This window comes from Orbicella faveolata, unplaced genomic scaffold (assembly GCF_042242905.1).
Source record: "Orbicella faveolata isolate gen_17 unplaced genomic scaffold, um_ofav_v1 contig_4, whole genome shotgun sequence".
NCBI classification, from domain to species: Eukaryota; Metazoa; Cnidaria; class Anthozoa; order Scleractinia; family Merulinidae; genus Orbicella; species Orbicella faveolata.
Genome location: NW_028301569.1, coordinates 5535374 through 5553125, shown reverse-complemented (window position 1 = coordinate 5553125; position 17752 = coordinate 5535374). Strand labels below are relative to the sequence as shown.

At 38.5% G+C, this 17752-nt stretch overlaps 2 protein-coding genes across 6 annotated transcripts in view; one reads left to right on the top strand and one right to left on the bottom strand.

Annotated features, from left to right (window-relative positions):
- LOC149101186 (uncharacterized) overlaps nt 1-17752 on the bottom strand; it is a 92562-nt gene that overhangs the window by 64820 nt on the left and 9990 nt on the right. The window lies entirely within an intron of this gene.
- LOC110041161 (uncharacterized) lies at nt 332-13215 on the top strand. 4 transcript variants are annotated; one of them, XM_089276562.1, is made up of 4 exons: nt 332-675; nt 9576-9773; nt 11497-11653; nt 12106-13215. In XM_089276562.1, exons 3-4 carry the CDS (start codon nt 11534-11536, stop codon nt 12427-12429), a joined length of 444 nt encoding a protein of 147 aa, XP_089132688.1. In that variant the 5' UTR covers nt 332-675; nt 9576-9773; nt 11497-11533; the 3' UTR covers nt 12430-13215. The 4 variants fall into 4 exon arrangements, with proteins under 4 accessions (XP_089132688.1, XP_089132687.1, XP_089132689.1 ...); XM_089276561.1 differs by having other exon boundaries at nt 9573-9773; XM_089276563.1 differs by lacking the exon at nt 9576-9773.

Here is a 17752-nt window from a genome sequence, read left to right as displayed (position 1 = left end):
TAAGGCCATCTTGTGACGCAACTGCTATCAACAGAGAGATCCTTTCTGTTCTTCCAATGAAACCAAATCGATAACACGGAATATCAGAGAAATCAACTGGAAAGAAAATACACTGAATTTCTACGAAGATTACTGGTAGCCGAAAACTAGAGGGAGTTTATCCAGACCCATGAACATGTTGGGATTCCATCCAACTTTTGTCTTTAAGTTGGAGAGATTTTCATGCCAGGCTTTCTTCTTGTTGCCCATACAACCAATAATGCATCTGCTTTATACGTGCATAACTTCATTACATATGTGAGATGATGTCTCCCAACACCTGCTAGCTACGGATCGCAGAAATAAGCTACAGAGTTCGTGAATCCAATATGTTTTTGGCTCTCAATCTCTCTAATCTTCCCACGTTCGATGCATGCCTTCCGGAATAGAATAACCGGTTGTAGTCACGAATCAAGGAAATGATTGAAAAAATACATAAATAAATAAATAAAAAAAAATGATGACGGAGCGGATTACCAAGTTCTCATTGCCGCCAGCAAGAGCAAAACCGTTGTCAAAAAAGAAACAGGCACGATCCATGCAGGCAGGGGTGAATACACACATTGGAAATATATTTCCGTAGGTGTACGATGAGATTGCACTTTTGGCTCAACATTTCAAGACGGACAAAACAGGGTAGGGAAGTGAAAGAGAAGTCAGTTCCTTCTTTCATTATGACCTATTTTATGACATTTGTAAATGAATTTGTAAACTTTCAGGTTGCGTCAATTCGGATAACAAGATATTTTACGAGCTTCCATTTCGTTAGTCTAGTAATAGTGCTATTAGCGCTATCATCCGGCATGACCAACGTGGCATCAGACAAATACTAACTGAGAAATAGAACGGTCCTTCGAACTGGTTCGAACGAAATCGAAACGAAATACTTCGCCGCTATGTTATTTTATGTCCCGTTCAAAACATATTCCTAAGTGTTCTTCATACATTGTTTAATAACAATATGATTCGCTCAGAAGGCGAATATTCTAGAGTTATAGATGAAATAATTCCGCCTGAGCCTATCCTGAGCATTTGGGGTAAAGAGCTACAAAAAGAAAGGTAAATCTTCCTAATGAGTGGTCACTAGCGTCTCGTATGAATCTGCATGCAGTTGCCAAGGACAGAAAGAGGAGGGTAGAAGAAAAAGACAGTTGTTAAAACAAGTAACAAACTATATATCATGCGCTCCAATCATTTTAGATCACCGCTAAACACCAGCTCATAACTCTAGTCTGTTTATAACAAAATCTGTAACATGCCACAGATATCTACGATACTATTAATGTCATCGTCCTGTTGTAAACTTCCAGCAATCCTTGAGAGACGTTGCGTTCGTCGCAGATTCCTTTTAGACTGAAACATTTGAGCGAAGAAATGAGAAATTTGCGGCCGAGCACTTCACTGGATAGCAAGACCTTACCTCTTCTCCACTGATCGGTTGCAAGTCTCGTTTTGCAGCCGTGTAGGAAACACTTAAAAGCCAAACGGCTGGGATTGTTACTTTAAGACCGTTAACTTTGAGTATCGCAGTTGGTATATTTGCTACCAGAGTTCATTCGGAGATTTTGCACCAATACTTCTAATAGTAAGTAATTGCCTTAAGAATCACGGCGAGAATATAGCACGACGAGGCAGTCCTATCTTTTGCCGTTCGTAGGTTAACGTTAGAGTTACCCGAGTTTCGACGGTCAATAGCCTAGCAAGTGAAAATTAAGGAAAGTGTTTCTAAATCCTCGCGTAACGGTCATACCTAAAGACCACTGAATATTGTGCAAACGGAAATTATTAGCTACGATTTCCGGTTGTGGTCGTCCTTCGCGACAGCCAGACATAGATATCCTCCGCGCTATCAGTCTAAGAATGAAATCAAATAGTATAGCCTATAGTTTGCCAAAGAAAACGTATTGAGTGCCTGCGTATAATTTGACATCACCGGAAAGCAAGATGGCCTGTCTTAGCCCTACGAGAACGCTGTCTTGGAAATGATTAATTATGTACTGAACACGACAACTGGTTTGCTAGGCATGGTTCGTACGGAAAGCTCAAACCTCGAATACAGCTCCAGATTCTGTAGCCTATGAACAGGCTCCGGCTGGAAGGGTCTGACTGCGACTTGAAGGACCGAGAAGATACTGACTGAGTTTTCCCGCTTTCTCTTCGCTCCATCCTCGACTAGAGAGCCTGTTAACAGTTTTTCGAGAAACTTTCAAGGCGGTAAACTCTGTAAATCAAGCGGGCAATCCGAAGTCTTGTACCATGTTTACGGATCGAGTAAATGAATAAGTTATAAACAAGATAATAGCAGGAATATCTGCTCAAGAATATATGGTCTAATCTATTTTTTTTGTTCACTTCATGCGTCTATACGTACATCTTTGATCTTGCACTGGATCCTTCAGGGTCAGTTGAACTTTTTAAATGTGACCTAAATGCAAGCAACCGATCTGCAGTCACGAGCTAGCGACTTTGTGAATAAGTAAAGTGAAATCAGAAAGATTATTTTTTTTATATATTGTTCTCTCGTCATCAAGGTGGAACTCCATACCACCACTAAGTTTTATTATTTGGTTCTTCCTAGTTTTTATTGAGTTGCATCTTTTTGGTATACGTGTTTGCAATCGTTTGTATGTTCTTTTATATCTTTTATCATATCATGAGTTGGGTTATATCAATAAAAAAGAAATTAAAGCACAACAAAGCATTAAAATTGTTTGAAATTTCTTCTGTCAACTACCCAGCTTTGTTTCCGTGAAAATTTCTGCCTCAAACTTCGGGTGGATTTTAAAACAAACAGTAAGGAACAGGAACAAGGCAATTTATCATCCAGAATATTTCACTTTAGTAGGTACATCATAAATGTCCATGATTTGCTTGCCTGTCTCATTCGACCACACCTAAAGTTCGCGTTAGTTATCCGAAATTGCGAGTTCTAAGTATGCATACACACGGAAGGAAAACTTTGGCATTAAAGGTCACAGCCGTAGAAAAGTATAAAGTTGCATCTAAAAGAAAGCCTTTTGATTACCTAGTCAAAGACCGCTTAATGTTGACTTAAAATTTAAAATATTTACTCATGGACCACACAGTACCGGATTTTGTTTGAGTCTGATTAAAATATGTCTTGCCAGGTAAGATCTATATCTCTAAAAAATCTCATACTGAAGTGTCTTAAAATACATTAAGCAAAATAATTTTACGATAAAATTAAACATGCTACACTTGTACTTTTACATACACCTATAAAGAGAGAACTATAATCTCAGTTAACGAACGTCCAGTCTCACTTAGGCCGCCTTAAAACAAGGCTCAATCTGTTTGCGCCGGGGCTCAAAAGATGGGTTTACTTAGCTCGAATAGATTCTCAAACTACCGGAACTGGGATTAACATAACATTTATTTACCTCCAAGAGTTAAATCCCGGATTTAAAACATAAAAGGGCTTAGAAAGGTCAATACACGTAGAAGACGTATTTAAATGGATCAATTTTCTTCCGATTTTTAGGCTTCGTTGCAATTCACAGCTATCAAAAATAACTAAGAGCAAAGTTCAAATTCAAAGTTCACTTATTATTTCATGAAAACCACTAGCTAATGAATTGCTTAACCGACCAAGAGAATTTACGATGAGTCTTCATTCAACCAAAAGACCCAATCGTGGTTTTATTGCACGCTAATCCCAAATCTAAAGATGAAATCTTGATCAGGGCCTCCCAGGGGAGTCACGTGTTCTCTTGATCCCTTAAAAAATTCGCATTTTCCTCATTGCTCCTCGATTATAGATTTCACGAATCCCTTTTTTTAATAGTTCCGAAAGATCAAATTAATTTAGAAAAATATCCCTTGTTCCCTCGAAATAAGAAACCGCGTTCCATTATTTCCCAAACCCCAGGTCAGATTCTCAAGTTAGCCTTCATTGCATACATGGTGCTATGTTGCAAAAAACGTTTTCTCATTTGGGCTCCAAAGTAAGTAAGAAAATTCCATCGACCTAATCCATCATTCCAATCACCTTGAGTGAGGGTTGGAGATAAAAAACAAAAAAAGAGGGGAACTTAAATGACCCAAATTTATCAATTGCTAATTTCTCTCACTGTGTACTTGAAGGGCAACGCTGTCAACAATTGGTGTATGAATTGAAAGAAATTTACGCAGTCACACACGCCTACCATAATCACGACTCTAGTTGCCCTGTTGTTTACCACTGATTTTCTTTATTTCATATGGTTGCTAAAAATAACTGCTATCTCCTATGTAAAGTATAACTCAGTGTGCCTTAGACCTTGGACTAGCTGCAAGTTAAATTGGCTGCCGCCCCCTGACAATCAAGCCACTAAACAGATTTAAAAAAATTCGAAATCGAACATTATGTCAATTATGTAGACATGGTCTACCCCAATCATCATCGTGGTTTTTGATCAATTCGGTTGTGGTTTCAATTCCAAGAGCCACAGGGAAAAAAGGTTGCATCAAACTTTGCAAGCATGCAATATGTCGTGAATAATAACTAGGACGATATCAAACCATACTCAGAAGGAATGTACTGGTCATAAAAATGATATGCAGCCATTATTGTTTGAGTTGAGGCCAGGAAAGGGTTTAAAGTCCAGCCTAAGGTCACTTGGGAAACGTGCAGCTAATCACACATAACTTGTGGCGGCTGTACAACCTTCCAAGAAATGATTCACAGTGTTATCCGCAGTCATTTTGCACTTCACTGGCTACCAGAGCCTAACTTCAGGAATATATTTTCCCTATAGCCAAGTACGTGGTGCGAGCTTATTAACAAGACAAAATAAATCCCCTGGTTGCCATGTACAATTCAAAAGATAAAAGTCTCCGGAAATAAGAATTATGAAAACTTTAGATGGGGCGTGACCTTAAATTGACTTAGTCCCTATTTTTGCACCTACCAAGTTTATTTTAAGTGAAAACGACGCACACCAGTACGTCAGTTGTGTAACGGTCTAGGTGCATCTTGAAGCCATGTGGCTGTTACATAATACACCCTTCATAATCCAAGTTTTTTTTTCTATTTTACTACCATGGCTACATGTAGGTGTTTGAGAAAGAAAGCTTCTTGCTGTGGTTTCAGCCGCAAGAACACACTGAATTTACATAAGCTTAGTGAAATCCGTTTACTGCAAGCCTTAAACAAAGTTTTCAACTGTTCTACGTTTACGTAATAGCATAGTGCCGAGGATTTCTATTTCCCAAGGACGATTAAAAGAAAGAAAGCTATAGGTCATGGATTGCCTCCAAACTATCACCACCAAAATTACCTAGAGTCTTGGAATGATAAGAATAAGGTTATGAGTTATAAGGTCCAAAAGTCTCTCATAACTCATAAGGAAGCCAAGAAATGTGTTTATTGAGCGACGCTTTTTATGAAGGAACAAAGAACAACAATATTGCTGATTGTCTCTTCAAAAGGGGAGAAATGATGGTCTTTTTTACATAACTCCAACTGTTTTCGTTGTTGTTGTAAAGGACAGAGAAAGGCATGATATGAATTTTGAAGGCGTAACCAAAATTAACGCAAGTTTTTGAGCTGTGATCAATAAATACGACGAACGGTAGAAGTGCATTTATATAAGCAATCCAAAATAGACAAAAAAATGTCTAACAGCATTCTGTTCGTTCTAAGGTGATATCGCATTCTCAGTGCAATCTGCTAAATTACATCCCGTTATTATTGAGACGTTTTGTCTCAAGAAAAGAAGCTAATGTCCGTAATCCAGATAGCATTAAAATTTGAAAAAAAAATTGTTTTGCGACATCGGCATTGTTTTTGGGGACGGCGGGTCAGTTGATACTGAGAGTCCCTCACAGACACCCATCTTGCGATCAAACTTTCCTTCCTTATTTTTAGCTCCTCCGGCAGCTTCTGTCTGTATCTCGTTTCTCAATGTAATTGTGCATGGTCTCTTTTTTATTTAACCTTTGCTAAGTTGTTAACGATCACTAATGCACAGATTTCATTAGTTTCAATTGTTAAAAATTACGCACAATAACGTTGTTACCGAACTAAGGGAAAAAAACGCATATGCTATTAGAGTCCGTGTGGGAGGCGCGGTGGCCTCATGGTTAGTGCGCTCGTCTCCGGATCAAGCAGTCAAGGTTCTAGCCCTGGCCGGGGACACTGTGTTACGTTCTTGGGCAAGACACTTTACTCTCACAGTGCCTCTCTCCACCCAGGTGGGTACCGTCGAACTTAATGCTGGGGGTAGCCCTAGCATCACGTCCAGGGTTGAGTAGAAATACTCCTAGTCGCTTCATGCTACAGAAACCGGGATAAACTCCGGCCTGATGGGCCACTTGTCTTATATGCGGACTTTGCCTTTAGGTGAGTTCCGCTTCAAAAGAGGAAAACCAAACCAAACAAAACAAAACAAAACAAAACAAAACAAAACAAAACAAAACAAAACAAAACAAAACAAAACAAAACAAAACAAAACAAAACAAAACAAAACAAAACAAAACAAAACAAAACAAAACAAAACAAAACAAAACAAAACAAAACAAAACAAAACAAAACAAAACAAAGCAAAGCAAAGCAAAGCAAAGCAAAGCAAAGCAAAGCAAAGCAAAGCAAAGCAAAGCAAAGCAAAACAAAGCAAAACAAAGCAAAGCAAAACAAAGCAAAACAAAGCAAAGCAAGCAAAGCAAAGCAAAGCAAAGCAAAGCAAAGCAAAGTAAAGCAAAGCAAAGCAAGGCTAAGCAAAGCAAAACAAAACACTTGAATACCACAAGAACACTTGAATATAGAAGTGCGAGCATAAATCGAAGCTGTTGTATTAGCTAAGTACAATCTTTGGGTTTGTTTCAAAAGAATCAAAGTAATCCCAGATGAACATCATAAATCGGGTCTCATCGCGGGCGAGAAAGGAATGAGGGAAGGAAAGAAATAGATCTCATTCAATTACAACAGAAAAACAACCCCTTAGTTGCATGCCACAAGTGTTTGCACGAAATTTTAAAACAAAATGAAAACAGTAAACCAATACAAATATTTTTTTTTGGTCTATGCAATCCTTTCTTTGTGGGTGTTTGGAATATAAAACAAAAACACAAAAATTTAAAACGCCCAATTCATTGCAAAGCCTCTTAATTAGCTCAACCGAGAGGTTTTAACTGATAACTGAAAAAAAAGTCAAAGTTTGAACGAGGAATTATTTTAAGCTGCTAATTTTGGCAGGCTTTTAACGAGATCTAAACATACGAGTTAGGATTGCTCAAGGTTTAGTCAGTTATGAAAACAGTCATGATCTTACTCCGATATGCGGTGCTATGATTTGTACGTTACCCTGTTATTACTTATCAAAACATGTAAGCCTCGTTACCCTTTTCACGGTTATGTTGTTATTGCAGCATAAATGGCACAATTACAGCGTTTTTAGCAAAAATAAAATAGGAATCTGTACACTTTCTTGTACGGAAACACAAGTTACAAGTAGCTTGCGACAGACCAAAGTTAAAATCAGATTATACCACGACAATTATCCTCAAATCGCTTTCCTTTTATCAGTCTTACACTATGTGCGATAACGGACTGGTAATATTAGTGACCTCTGGGAGACGTGCCATGATCAGTAAATGAATTGGCTCCTTTAAATAGAAAGAAACTCAAAATATCTAGCAGTTTACAAAGGTAGAAAAACGTCACCGTAAAAATATAACTGAACAAGCCAAAAGAGAAAGAAGTAGTATGACATCGTTCGGATTGCAATGGATTCACATGAAAAAACAACACCAACAACAACACATTTTTGTCCCGAGTGCCATGTCAATGCTTGTAGAAAGCAGACGGTAGTCACCAACTAAGCGGTGATTGGAAATCGAAGACACCCTAAGATATGTATGGGGTCGAGGGAGTTCCGTGTTTGCATGTTTGCTCACTGTGGGCGTTTTCTGCGTTTTTTGACAGCCGCTTTGAGGGTTTTTTTTTTCCCAGCATTTTACTCTTTCCGGGTTGGTTCTGAAGGAGATCGCTCCTTAATTTGCACTATTACACATCACAATTTGGTAAGGGACAGGATAAGTTAGGTTTATCGAGCCTAAACTTCCTCGACAAAAGGTACAGAAAGTACTAGGTTTCTTGAACTGGTTTTAATTTTAGCGAATTCCTAGTGGACTTCAACCGTTTGGTCCGGTGCCAGAGGGGTTTAAATTTAAAGTTAGTTGGCAGCCAACTCAATTGACACTTCACTCTCCTGTTTTCCACGAGCTGAAGTAGTACGCTGTAAACGTAAGTGGCAATTTGATTAAAACTTTAAAAATGAAGAGTGGTTTTATTTTGTTTTGGCAATCGTTGTGTTAAGGCCAAAACACGACGTCATGGAAAGTCCTTCAAAGAAGTCTTGAGCCGATAAGTATTAAGCAGTTTACAACGTCTTTTATTGAAATTTACGTACGAACGGGGGCGAGATGTTGGGAAAAGAAAAGCGATGTTTGTTTCGTCCTTGTTTAAAGTTTCATTATCACGTACAAAGAAAACACCTATTTCCTATTTCCGAGAGACCACACAGACTTTGTAAACTAAGAGACGGATGTTACGTGAGAGAAGTTATTAACACACTGTATTTCCCAACAAAATGCGTGTATTCAAGGCCAGAGTCAGGCGCCGCAAAACTATGTCTACGATGTGGAAGTTTTTCTAGGAAATTAAAGGATTAGTTCACAGACATCGATAAACAGAAGTCTTTTATTTTTTTAAAATGTCATAGTCAAAGAGTAAAACTGAACATATGTGTTTTTTTTTCCTTGGCCAACAGCATATTAATAGCCTAATGTTTTCCCATCGCCTGGCTCGAAACAGAAATTCGAGTGAAGTTCTTAACAACCTGTTTTTCTGATACGAATAGCAAAGCAGAATTGGTGTAACTATTTCAGGAATTATTTATGCATTTTGCGGTCAAATATATGGCATTATCGGAAATAGCCTTTAATTAAGGGACATGGAAAAAATCCAAACAATTAAGGTAGAAGTTAAGAACAGGAACTATAACAAAATAAAAGCTTTGTTTCACCTGCAAGAGGCAATCTAACTTGGAATTTGAAGGATCCTCGAATTACTCAGGGTTGATAATTCGTCAACAGCAACAAAAAATTATGCTGATAACAGCGACAGAATTTCTGACTTCTAGTTACCTCGAATAGTTTCCCTTATTAGGAAAGTACATAAATCAATGAGCTAAATTTAACTCAAGATTACTTAAGAATGTGTTGCTCGTGGCTTGCACGAGATTCGCAATTACAGAATGTCAAACCTCATGCTAAAAGCAGTCGACCGGAAGTCGCACAGATAGTGATAACAAATTAAAGGCGATCAATCGCTACATACTAATCGATAATCGCTACTGGCATTTAAGCTTTGCTGCTCCTGATAGATCCAAGAGTATACTTGGTATAGGAAAGCGCAATGTCAAGTACGGTTAATTGGATTTCAAAAGAACAGATCTTGATAGTCTTTAAGGAAATGCCACTGATAAGCGTTAAAATATAAGTGGAATTTTCCTGCTTAATCTCCCGTCTAGCAGTGTGACGTCACAATGATCGTTTTCACAATTCGTGGGCCCGTGACGTGGCACGTGGCAATAAAAGGTGGGACGTTGCGTGGAAAGTTAGTTCAATGAATCGACGCTAACGAGCAGCAACTGTAAAGACGAAGCAACGCAAACTTTGGTTCTCGTTAGCTGTGACAAACAAATCTTTAACCTGCAAAATACTGACTAAAGGTAAGTGCTTCTAATGAAAAGAGTTCAGTATGTCTCTACTGTTGCCCCGATTCGTCTACTTTATGATGGTCCCTTCCAAAAGTGGGCGCTTTACATTATTACGTAAAATGTTTTAAGTGTTTTGTTGCGCCGATACAACAAGATTTAGTGTTTTTTTAGGCATTTTAATCAGAGAAAGATTTTAGCTTCGCATCCAGCTATCAGTTTCGTCTGAGTCCTATTCCAAGGGTTTCAAAATTTAAGTTGAAATTATAAGAATCTCATGAAAACGGTTCTTTTAAAGTGTAGTTTTCAAATCGGAACACAGAACGCAGCACTTAAAAAACAATTGAATTGTCCAATTCATAGCTTACCAATGTCTGGGAACGAGACATAACATTGGAAATTTAGACGTTTCAAAATTTAGATGGCACTTCTGATTTCAGCACAGTATGTATAAGTGCACACGTTGAAGGATTTGGATCGAAAACATCATGAAAACATCGTTGAAAATATCATGTTTATTTTCTTGGACGTTTTGCGTCGACAAGTTGTCCTTAAAAGAAAGGAAATGTCGACTGATATGAATATTTTTTCTACCACACTGTCTTCCCGGAAAATCTTGGGATTAAACTCACGAGGAAATGGACCTATTTACAAACCCACGTCTTTGGTCTCTCACAATTCTCTAAGTTCACTTGTATCTTGTCCCAAGGAAAGAATATTCTATAGAAACAAGCATTAAAGTGAAGAGCCTCGAATAAGTAAAACAAAACGCAAAAACCACATTTGGGAAACTTTCTGTTTTGAAAATATAGTTAGTATACATCAATTATTCGGACCTCAACTGAACAACTCGTCAGACGACTGGCATTCTTGAAATAACTGCTTCATTCAATGTTTTCTGTACATGCATGCATGCGTGCTCTTTTCTTTTTTCAATGTTTAAGAAATGAAAATTGGCTCTGCAGTCTATGAAACTTTTCGCACCGAAGGAAAAGCAACAACAACAAGAGGAATAATAATAAGTAAACCACACCGGACACAACCATTTCATGTAGGGACAATCGATCTTTGAGGGGATCGAATTGAATGGATGCGTTTCGCAATGTGGTAATGGTTTGCGGTTTTGCTGGTTTGAATCCTAAACAATGAAATTCTGCTCTGCGGTCCTTGTTGTTGAAGCAGACGAATGAACGGAATTGTTTAGTGAGGCAGTCTCGGGTAGACACAGTCTTGCAGACCTGTAACCTAGCTGTAACCTCGCGCGCGTGACAACTTAAAATGACAGTTTTGCACATTGGACTTTACTTTGGGGTTGTCATTAACTCACTCAGATCTGAGCACTTAAAAAAAGCCTCCAATTTGTTTTTTTCTTCTTATCTGTTTCTTAGGGGGTTAAGTTACGTTATTTTGGGCAATTCGTGAGTTGCGCACTTGAAAATGATCTTGACTGATGAAATACTTTTCATGCAGATTCACGACGACCAAAATTTCTCTCTTTCTTCTCATAAGCAGCCACCTTCTGGTTTTCATGTATTAATTCTTCTATTTTTATTCTTATTTTTGTCTTGTCGCTCGATTTTAATTCACTTGTTTTCCCTCACAGTATTAGCTACCCTGTTCCTCGAAATCTCATAGTCTATACTTCATATTAACGTAAATGTCAATCATTTCATTACAAATCTCCCTTCCTTTTCTGTTTCCGAAAACGCTCAATAGTTTTTCTTTTCCTTTCTTTCAGATTTCTTCTATCCGTGGAAGTTCCAGACGATTCCAATATGAAAACTGAAATCACCTTCATCGCAGCATGTTTCTTGTTGATGACTCAGTTGATGGTAATAACTGCAAGACCAAGATTCAACCGACGGATTGTTCGAATGAAAAGAAAAACAATGGAGGTATGCAACTTCTTAGAGATGTAAGAGATCATTATAACGGCTAGAACCTTTGTTCAGTAGCACTTTTTAACAAGTTGACACGAATGTCATCGGCAGGAAATCGATAATTCCCAAGGCAAGCAAAAGGACGTTTCAACCCCCCAAAACGGACAAACCAAAACACTTGAGCTCCTCCCATTTGAAACCTAACCCTGGAAATCTTCCGAATCCGCCCAAAAGACACACTTTAGGTGTTTTTTTCTCCACTGAGGAGTGACTCCGGTCAAGAAGACTGCAACAGATCTATGCAAATCGCACACAAGATCCTCATTTTAAGAAAATCTCCCCACACCCAATAACTTTTCTAGCCATAAAAATTACCATTACCAGTAGAAGGGAGCGACATATATTGTGCTGAGGCAACAAAAAGGTCTGTTACCGTATTAAAGGCCATGCTAACTGACTTATTTCAGGAAACACCAAGTGTCATTTTAACAAGACCTGTTCCAAGCAAAGAAAGTCATATAGACGAAGAGGGCGTCTTAGCGAAGCTGCTTAGCTTGGATGATGTTGACGCCAGCGACAGAAAACAGAAGCCAGATGCTTTCAGCACTGACTTAGCCAGATTATCATATGAACCAAAGCTTCAACCAGACGATAACACCAAGAAGACAAGACAAGGCAAAAGAAGAGTACGAAGACAACGTTGTTATCCCCCTTTTTGGCAGTGTGCAGTACGACCGACTAACTCGAATCATAAGCAAGTACAACCTCAACGAGGCAACTTGAACTTATAATGTGTCCAATGTTATTGGACGTTTTGCAGTAAACATTGAATGGTGTTAGTAGGAAATACACGACAACAACAAAAACATGCCATGCCGATTTAGAGCCCAGTTTAGAATTCATTTTTTGAGGGTGATATCAAATCCTTCAAAGAAATAACCATTCTGAAGATATTGAGCTAGAGGTTAAACTGTGTAATTGTCAAAAGTTAAGGTTTATTAAAAAGTTCAGCATTTATGCTTTAGACAAATTAGCACTTAACATAATATACACTGTCGATGGGCTTGTACAATGAAGTTTTTATAACCTGAACGATTCAACGTGAATAGTTTTCCAGAAGTATAAAGTCATTTACACGCCCTCTGATTCCTTGATGTCTTTTGATTTCCTCTAGCTATTAAAGAATTACTGAAAACAAAAAATGCTCTACAATAAAAGGTTCCCTTTTTATCAAAATTACCAATCGAACTACTAGTGAGAAAAACATGTTTATAATTAGAAGAATTTATTTTCAGGAATTAATAAAGCTTACTTTGCTCTCTAGCTTCAAACAAATGGAATACAACTTTTTTTCACATACGCCTCAGCGAAAGTAAATGCTTTTTTTAGCCTTTGATCGGATCAAAGTTTATTTAAGTCGTATGTTTTTTGCGAAGTAAACAATTAAAATTGTTTTGCTGTATTTATACGCATAAGAAAATAAAAGGAATATTTAATTAATGGAATTGCATGTAAATATATGCGCTTTGCTTTCTCTACGTAATGTATAAATAAAAGAGCATTGAAGTGTTGTATAAGGTTATGTCCTAAAAGTGCTTATTGACTTATTGCTTACTATCAGCTGGGACTTACTCATAATACACGAGCGTTTACTAGAAGGCTCTATAGACCTCTATAATCGTTTGGGTTTTACGGGATTTTCAGGGGTGGATTAACTCACCCTACGACCAAAGGTTCAACCTGTCACTCATGTCCCAAATGTCACACCACGTCGTACATCAGGCGACACCAAAGGCCTGGTACGTACAATTTTGTCCTTTCAGTAGCCAGCGACCCCCTGTTTTCAGTTGATCTTCCATAGGTAAAGTCTGTATACGAGCCAAGTGGCCCATCAGGCCGGTGCTTATCCCGGTTTCTGTAGCATGAAGCGACAAGCGATAGTTCTACTCCTCCCTGGTTTACCATCGCAGGTTTACCCCCAGCATTAAGTTCGCCGGTACCCTGGTGGAGAGAGGCACGGTGAGACTGAAAGCGTCTTGCCAAAGAACACAACACAATGTCCCCGGCCAGGACTCGAACCCGGACCGCTCGATCCGAAGACGAGCGAACTAACCATGAGGCCACCACGTCCCTCCCTGACCTTCAATATAACTAAACGCGCGTGTATCCAACGCAAACCTTTATCTAATGGCTGCTCACCGTAAACGAACATGTCTAAATTAGTTTGTTTCCAGAAAGCCACGTTTGTCTACCTCTCTCGATGCAGGAAGATCTTAGTTCATATCCAAAGTGAAGAACGATTGTGATTGTCTAAGGTTTGGTGTTTTTAGCTCGATTAATTTAGAGTTAACATTGACAAGGTAAACGGGAAAGAGTCTTCAAATGTAACAAATTTTCGTGGGCAGATTTCCGACATTTCCCTGATCACTGTCGCTATATTAAAGGAGATTAACTCGCGTGTATGGAGTTTTGGGTGTACTTGAGAGTTTGGAGAGCAACCGAAAAAAAAAAAAAAAAAAGTGAGCCAATCTCGGATAAGCCTCAAGCAACTCTCGCTGACTGCATCGTCAAACGTACAAAAACTTAGCGAGAACTTTGTTCATAAACTCAGGCGGGAAACGATACATGAACTGCTTTAATTACTTTGGTCCCAATTCTGTCGGCGTGGCATAAAACCAGTTCTATAGCATTAAGTACTTGGTAATCAGAAATCATCAGTTACAGTTTTGAACAACTTCCAGCCATGGCGATGGAAGGGAAGCCTTAAAAATCACTTTTATTCGGTTCCAAAGCTAATGGTATGTCTTCCTGTTAGTCCGCCATCGACATTTTGCTCCACATGCATAACATAAGCCGAATCATTTAACACCGTTAATTGTCATGGCATTATTACTAAGTACGTGTACCTCTTAAGGTAATCAAGGTTTACAGTGGAATATCTACACAAATCGACAACCCCTATTATCTTCTAGAGGATAGCCTGGCAGCTTAAACAGTAATTTAGAAATTTTAAAATTACCTTGCATACTCGTAAGTGGTGATCGATTGCTTCCTTTCTGTGGTTAACGTCCATCATCGTGCGGGAAAAAGTTGTCAAGCCTAGAGCCAAAACGGATTATTTATTGTCCTTTTGAGTATCAGCGGTTTTTTGGTAGAAATGAAAATAAAATTCTGAGAATCCAAGAACAGGGAATATACTGCGTTTTTACGAACAACGAAATTGGGCAACTGAACAGTAGGACGTTTTCACCTGTCGTGTTTGGATTGTTCTACTGAGTCACGTGTAAGAAAATCATCCTTTGATGTCAATTTGCAATCGTTTGGGAATTACGCCTCAAAGAAACGTTTTCAAAACTTTACCCAATAACTTAAAAAACAAAACTCCCCTATTTTGCATAATCCCTGTTCCAATTGTGATTCTTTATAACACTCTAGCGCTTCCTTAATTTATTAAATGTGATCTGTGGTTTCCGCCGATTGGGAAGTAACGTGGTTTAAATTAAAAGTGGCCTCTATTATGTCAGGACAGTATAGAAGGGTATATTACCAATATGCAGCGTGTATAGCAAGGAAATGACGCAAACCTCCATGGTTTATGCATGGTTGTAATCAACCGAAAGGACTAATTGTCTAAAACTGGAAGATTTTTTTGATAAATGTTATGATGAAAACTGGTACAAGGTGGCCTCCGAAGCTGCTCGGGTTTTTCAGTATATTGCCAGACTGATTTGTAAAACCGGCAGAAGACATAATTAAAATGACTAATATTTGCTGGGAATATCTGAAAATGGACCTTTATGTGCATATTCCACATAACTATCGAATCAATTTTTTTTCGGAGCTCTGTGTGTACCGTCGTTAAACGTTTTACCATCTGTCTAAGTACAAATGTTTGTTATTGTTTCGTTGTTGTTCCGTTGTCTTGGCAGTTTCTTCCAGTAAGGTTACCGCAGTGTGAAGCCGGAGAAGTAGTATTCCTGATCCCTCTCGATAGGTTGCCACCTGACGGTAGGCCAATCCCCTTCCCCTACCTTAACTTACACCCGATTTTACCACGTTTGCTAAAAATACGAAAACGTATTTGTTCTTCTGGCTGGAGAGAGGCACAGTGACATACAGTTAACTGCTCAGTCAAGAGCGGACCTTTCTCCTGATGGTTAGAGGACCATTATTGATTGGGTCTCGGTGTATTTGCAGTAGTAAGATCGCAATGACACGTCTGTTTTCAGTTAAAATTTGGGACGATTTTTCGTGCGTTATTTGCTCTACTTTGAATTGTCAGCTGAGGTCAGAGAAGGATGTACTTAGCGTTAAAGTGAATCTGGACGTTTTGAGAAACTATGGACAGTTATGTAAATGACAGTATGTATACAATTATAACCACTTGAAAAAGCGAGACATTTTTATCGAATGGACGCACTCGTACACTCCAAGGCACGGATTGCGGTGAATCAAAAGTACGACCAATTGATGATTAATGGCCAAACAAGTGTCGAGTTGAAAATGATTGGAAGTTAAAAAAGAAAGGAATATTTAAAATTGCAAGCGGTGTTATGGGGGCTAAAGCATTTTGTTATGTCTTAAAATCATGATGGATGACAAGCTAAATATGTAAATTTTTACTAGGTTGTAGAGATAAGGGTATCTCCACTTTGCATGCACGGATTCACGGCGTGGCCCATCATTTAAATGAGATAGGATTAATAGTAACTAGTAGTGGATTTTCTCGATCTCCAAGAGAAATATCTCTGTGTGCCCTGAAGATTGCAATCTTTGGACTTGCGTGTTCTGTACTTAATTCTCTGGTAAAGTTATGCAAGTCCCCTACTGGTGACCAATTCTTGCCATTCTGTGGTATACGCCCAAGTCCTCTCAGGAAACAATTATCTTGGCGTGCACATTTGAAATCATCTAAGACCTGCACGCACGCCAAGTTGCAGACAACAACTCGAAGACAACAGAAAAAAGCATCCCTTTTAAACCATGGGGTATTTCCTTGGTGGAATTTAAAAGGACCAAAACCGCGTTTAAGGTGATAAAGATCAAGGAATCGTCAAAAATGTTATGTCTGTGTCTGTCAGGTTAACACGTATTTGTGGCACATTGCGAAATGAAAGCTGTCAAAACTGATATTGAACTTATCATATCACGAACCAAACTTTATTGGATGCTTTAAGAGGTTTTCATAGAACCACCAGTTACCCTGCAAAGGACGACATGGTCCAAGCATGGTGTTCCTTGCGTCTAAGGAAGTCTCTCCAAAAATCTTCCTGTTTTGATATGGATTATTTTCTTATAACACTTCCTTCATCTTGAAGTGACCAAATTATTCAAATGCTTCGCACAGGAAATGAAAGCTAAATACTGTATAGACGAATTAAGTCAAGAGAAATAATGTAAAGCATCTCTGCAGTGTGTCTGTATCTCTTGGTTTGCATAAGCAAATTGAACCATCTGGAAACCACATTCTACGTGTTTTGAATGATATATACATAGATAAAGGTAAAAACAAACAAATTATTTACATAAGTGATTAGGTTAACTTGACAATTAACACTAATCATCCTTCTTAAGCACTTGTTATCACTGACAAGCTTTCAGTAGCATCTTGAAAAAAAAATCTCTTGTTGACTCTTTGGCACCATTCTGACACTCTTATCTGCGCCAAAATCACTCATATAATGCGATTTCATCCAGGTGAAAAATACACTTACGCGCTTGCTTTCTCAAACAAGAACTAGAAGCCATAAGTAAAACTTAAAAGAGAGCCTCGTTTTGGATTCATTAAGAATGCTTTACGTTGCTTTCGCATGTATTTACCGTATAAGTACAAAGAGAAGGAACAATTAAATTTATTTTCCTCATGGCGAACAAGCCTCTTTTTCTCTGATTTAAACACAGACGTGCGGTATGCAATACTTGACCTTTGGTCTCTACCACCTTCACGTGAAGCCACAAGACACGCAACAAAGTTTTTGGTGCCTGTTCGATCCTAACGCTTTTTGTGGTATTATTTAAGAAAGCAAATCTATCAAACGCGATTTGGTGCAAAATAAAGGGCAAAATCCTATTGATCCTGTCCATCGAAACGACATACTCGTTCGTGGACCAAAT

What these genes read in the sequence shown, in the direction of transcription:
- LOC110041161 (XM_089276563.1), top strand. Translation starts at nt 11,534, where the DNA reads ATGAAAACTGAAATCACCTTCATCGCAGCATGTTTCTTGTTGATGACT. An exon ending in TGAAAAGAAAAACAATGGAG is followed by an intron (nt 11,654 to 12,105) that starts GTATGCAACTTC and finishes GACTTATTTCAG; the next exon opens with GAAACACCAAGTGTCATTTT.